This window comes from Stomoxys calcitrans, chromosome 2 (genome assembly GCF_963082655.1).
Source record: "Stomoxys calcitrans chromosome 2, idStoCalc2.1, whole genome shotgun sequence".
In the NCBI taxonomy this organism is placed as follows: Eukaryota; Metazoa; Arthropoda; class Insecta; order Diptera; family Muscidae; genus Stomoxys; species Stomoxys calcitrans.
The window spans coordinates 27,330,666-27,334,569 of record NC_081553.1 but is presented as its reverse complement, the minus strand read 5'-3'; the positions used below and the strand labels follow the sequence as shown (position 1 = coordinate 27,334,569).

Sequence of the window (3,904 nt, the reverse complement as noted above, 5' to 3'; positions counted from 1 at the left end):
TGACATCAAAACATGTGCCATTCACGCCTCCCATTATCATATTTAGTACGTAGTTTGTAATTATAATGCATGTGATACGGACAAATGTAGGATATGTGATACTTAACAGCCAATTATCTTCAGTTTTGGTAGTTAAATGCCATTAAAATGTCGTTAAAAAAGTTGAAGTGCCATTTGCCACCATTTAAGTATAAATTTTTAACAAATTTTCACAATGCAAGCACAAGTGTTTTCTATCTCATTAAGTCACTTGGTTTGTGTGGAAGTTTAGTTTTAAAAATGGTTTTAAAATTCTCGAAATATTGTTCCATTTTATTGGGAATTTGTGCCTTAACTCATGGTATGTGCTATATATAAAAAAATCCTTCACAAATTAGAGCTACTTAGATTTTGCAATTTGCTTTTATACCCTCCACCATAGGATGGGGGTATACTAATTTCGGCATTCTGTTTGTAACACCTCTAACTAGGCAACTAAGACCCTATAAGGTATATGTTCTTGATCGTCATGACATTTTAAGTCGATCTAGCCGTACGTCTGTACGTCTGTACGTCCGTACGTCTGTACGTCCGTACGTCTGTACGTCCGTACGTCTGTACGTCCATACGTCTGTACGTCCGTACGTCTGTACGTCCGTACGTCTGTACGTCCGTACGTCTGTACGTCCGTACGTCTGTACGTCCGTACGTCTGTACGTCCGTACGTCTGTACGTCCGTACGTCTGTACGTCCGTACGTCTGTACGTCCGTACGTCTATACGTCCGTACGTCTGTACGTCCGTACGTCAGTACGTCCGTACGTCCGTACGTCTGTACGTCTGTACGTCTGTCCGTCCTTCCATCTGTCTCTCTGTCGAAGGTACGCCAACGTTCGAAAGAATAAAGCTAGCCGCTTGAAATTTTGCGAAAATATTTTTTATTAAAGTAGGTCGATTGGGATTGTAAATGGGCCAAATCGATCCATGTTTTGATATAAACCAATATTGGGTCTTGACTTCTTTAGCCTCTAAAGGGAGCAGTTCTCATCCGATTTGGCTGAAATTTTGCACGAGGTGTTTTGGTATTGCTTCTAACAACTGTGCTAAGTACGGTTCAAATCGGTTCATAAACTGATATTGCTGCCATATAAACCGATCTTGGATCTTGAGTTTTTGAGCCGCTAGAGGGCGCAGTTCTCATTCGATTTGACTGAAATTTTGCATGAGGTGTTTTGGTATCGCTACCAACAACTGTGCTAAGTATGGTTCAAATCGATTCATAACCTGATATAGCTGCCATATAAAACGATCTTGGGTCTTGACTTCTTGAGCCGCTAGAGGGCGCAGTTCTCATCAGATTTGGCTGAAATTTTGCATGTGGTGTTTTGGCATCACTTCCAACAATTGCGCTGAGTATGGTTCAAATTGGTTCTTAACCTGGTATAGCTGATATATAAACCGATGTTGGATCTTGAGTTCTTGAACCGCTAGAGGGCGCAATTATCATCCGACTTGGCTGAAATTTTGCATGTGGTGTGTTGCAATCGCTTCCAATAAATGTGCTAAGTATGATTGAAATCTGCTCATAATCTGATATAGCTGCCATATAAACCGATCTTGGATCTTGAGTTTTGGAGCCGCTAGAGGGCGCAGTTCTCATCCGATTTGGCTGAAATTTCGCATGAGGTGTTTTGGTATTGCTTCCAACAACTGTGCTAAGTATGGTTCAAATCGGTTCTTAACCTGGTATAGCTTCTATATAAACCCATCTTGGATCTTGAGTTATTGAGCCGCTAGAGGGCGCAGTTCTCATCCGATTTGGCTATAGTTTTGCATGTGACGTTTTGGTATCACTTGCAATAACAGAGCTAAGTCTGATGCAAATCGGTCCATAACCTGATGTAGCTCTCATATAAACCTATCTGGGGTCTTTACTTCTTGAGCCATTAGAGGGCGCATTTATTATCCGATTTAGCTGAAATTTGGTATGAGATGCGTTGTTATATCGTTCAACATCTGCGCTAAGAATAGTTTAAATCGGTTCATAACCTGATATAGCTGTCATATAAACCTATCTGGGGTCTTGACTTCTTGGGTCACTAGAGGGCGCAATTGTTATCCGATTTGGCTGAAATTTTGCATGAGGTGTTTTGTCATGACTTTCAACTGATGGGCTAAGTATGGTTTAAATCGGTCTATATCCTGGTATAGTTGCCATATAAACCGATCTGGGGTCTTGACTTCTTGAGCCTCTAGATTTGGCTGAAATTTTGCATGAGGTGTTTTAGCATCGCTTCCAACAATTGTGCTAAGTATTGTTCAAATCCGTTCTTAACCTGGTATAGCTGCTATATAAACCGATCTTGAGTCTTGAGTTCTCGAGCCGCTAGAGGGCGTAGTTCTCATGTGATTTGGCTGAAAATTTGCATGCGGTGATTTGTTATGACTTCCAAAAACTGAGTTAACTATGGCGCAAATCGATGCATAACTTGGTATAGCTGCCATATAAACCGATCATGGATCTGGAGTTTTTGAGCCGCTAGAGGGCGCAGTTCTCATTCGATTTTGCAGAAATTTTGAACAGTGACTTCTCCCATGCGTGTTGAATATGGTCTGAATCGATCTTTAGCTTGATACAGCTCCCATATGAATCGATCTACCGAATTTGCTTCTTGAGCCCCTACAAGGCGCAATTCTTATCCGAATGCACCGAAATATTACGCAATGACTTCTACAATGTTCAGCATTTAATTCGTTTACGGTCCTTATCGGACCTTAATTTTATAGCATAACAGTTCTTATTCATTTGTTTGCCTATAAGGAAATACCGCGCAAAAAACTCGATAAATGCGATCCATGGTGGAGGTTATGTAAGATTCGGCCCGGCCGAACTTAGGACGCTCTTACTTATTTTTTTTTTTTTAAATTTTGCTAGCTTGGACATACAGTGAACAGGATCAATGGCCTGAGGAGTTTCCCAAATGTGGTTCCAATCACCAGTCACCTATTGCTATCTCATCCATGGAGGTAAGTAGCACTTTAAATAAACTCAAAATAATGTATATAAGTCAATCCCGCCACACCCTTGCATATGTCAATGATAATTGGTATTTACAGTTTAATGTTTTCATTAATTTCCTTTTAATGATGTTCATTTTGTGTCTCCATTTACCCCCTTTCCATAGGCTGATAACAAAACTTATCCTCGAATAGACTATGAATACTATGGGAATGCCTTGGAAGTAACCATAACCAACAACGGTCATACGGCCCTGATCAAATTATCAAACAACGCTGTCAAACCTCGAATTTCTCGTGGACCATTGCCTGCGAATGAGACGTACGAATTTGATAGTCTACTCTTCCACTGGGGTGCCAACAATAGCTTGGGTTCGGAACATGTCCTAAATGATCATCGATTTTCGGTCGAAGTGCAAGCTGTCCACTACAACACCAAATATAAAAATTTTGATGAGGCCATTCAGCACTCTGATGGTGTGGCTATTCTCACGGCTTTCTACCAGACTAACCCCTTTCAGCGTTTGACTGCTTTGAATGATGTTACCAATGCCTTATTCTCCATAGTTGAGTATGAATCGTCAACTAAAATTTCCGATTTCAAATTGTCCGGTATATATGGCGGTATAGATAAACCCAGTAAAAGTGTCTACTACACCTATGCTGGTTCGCTGACAACACCACCTTGTTCTGAGACAGTTACCTGGATTATATTTCCGATTGCCGTTTTTGTCGCTCCATATCAGTTGAAACCCTTTCGCATGTTAATGGACAAAAATGGAGAAGAACTAGTGAATAATTTCCGTAAATTGCAAGATCTCAATGGACGTAAGATTTTAATAAATCGCTCTGGGTATGGCATCTATCGAAATGTTTAATTTGTGTTGCACGGGAGGGAAAACCCTAAC

General features: G+C 40.6%; 1 protein-coding gene across 1 annotated transcript; it reads left to right on the top strand.

The window, feature by feature from the left end:
• The first annotated feature begins 232 nt into the window (after positions 1 to 232).
• LOC106080524 (carbonic anhydrase 2-like) lies at positions 233 to 3,904 on the top strand. The gene is made up of 3 exons (XM_013241917.2): positions 233 to 340; positions 2,914 to 3,005; positions 3,164 to 3,904. Exons 1-3 carry the CDS (start codon positions 280 to 282, stop codon positions 3,872 to 3,874), a joined length of 864 nt encoding a protein of 287 aa, XP_013097371.2. The 5' UTR covers positions 233 to 279; the 3' UTR covers positions 3,875 to 3,904.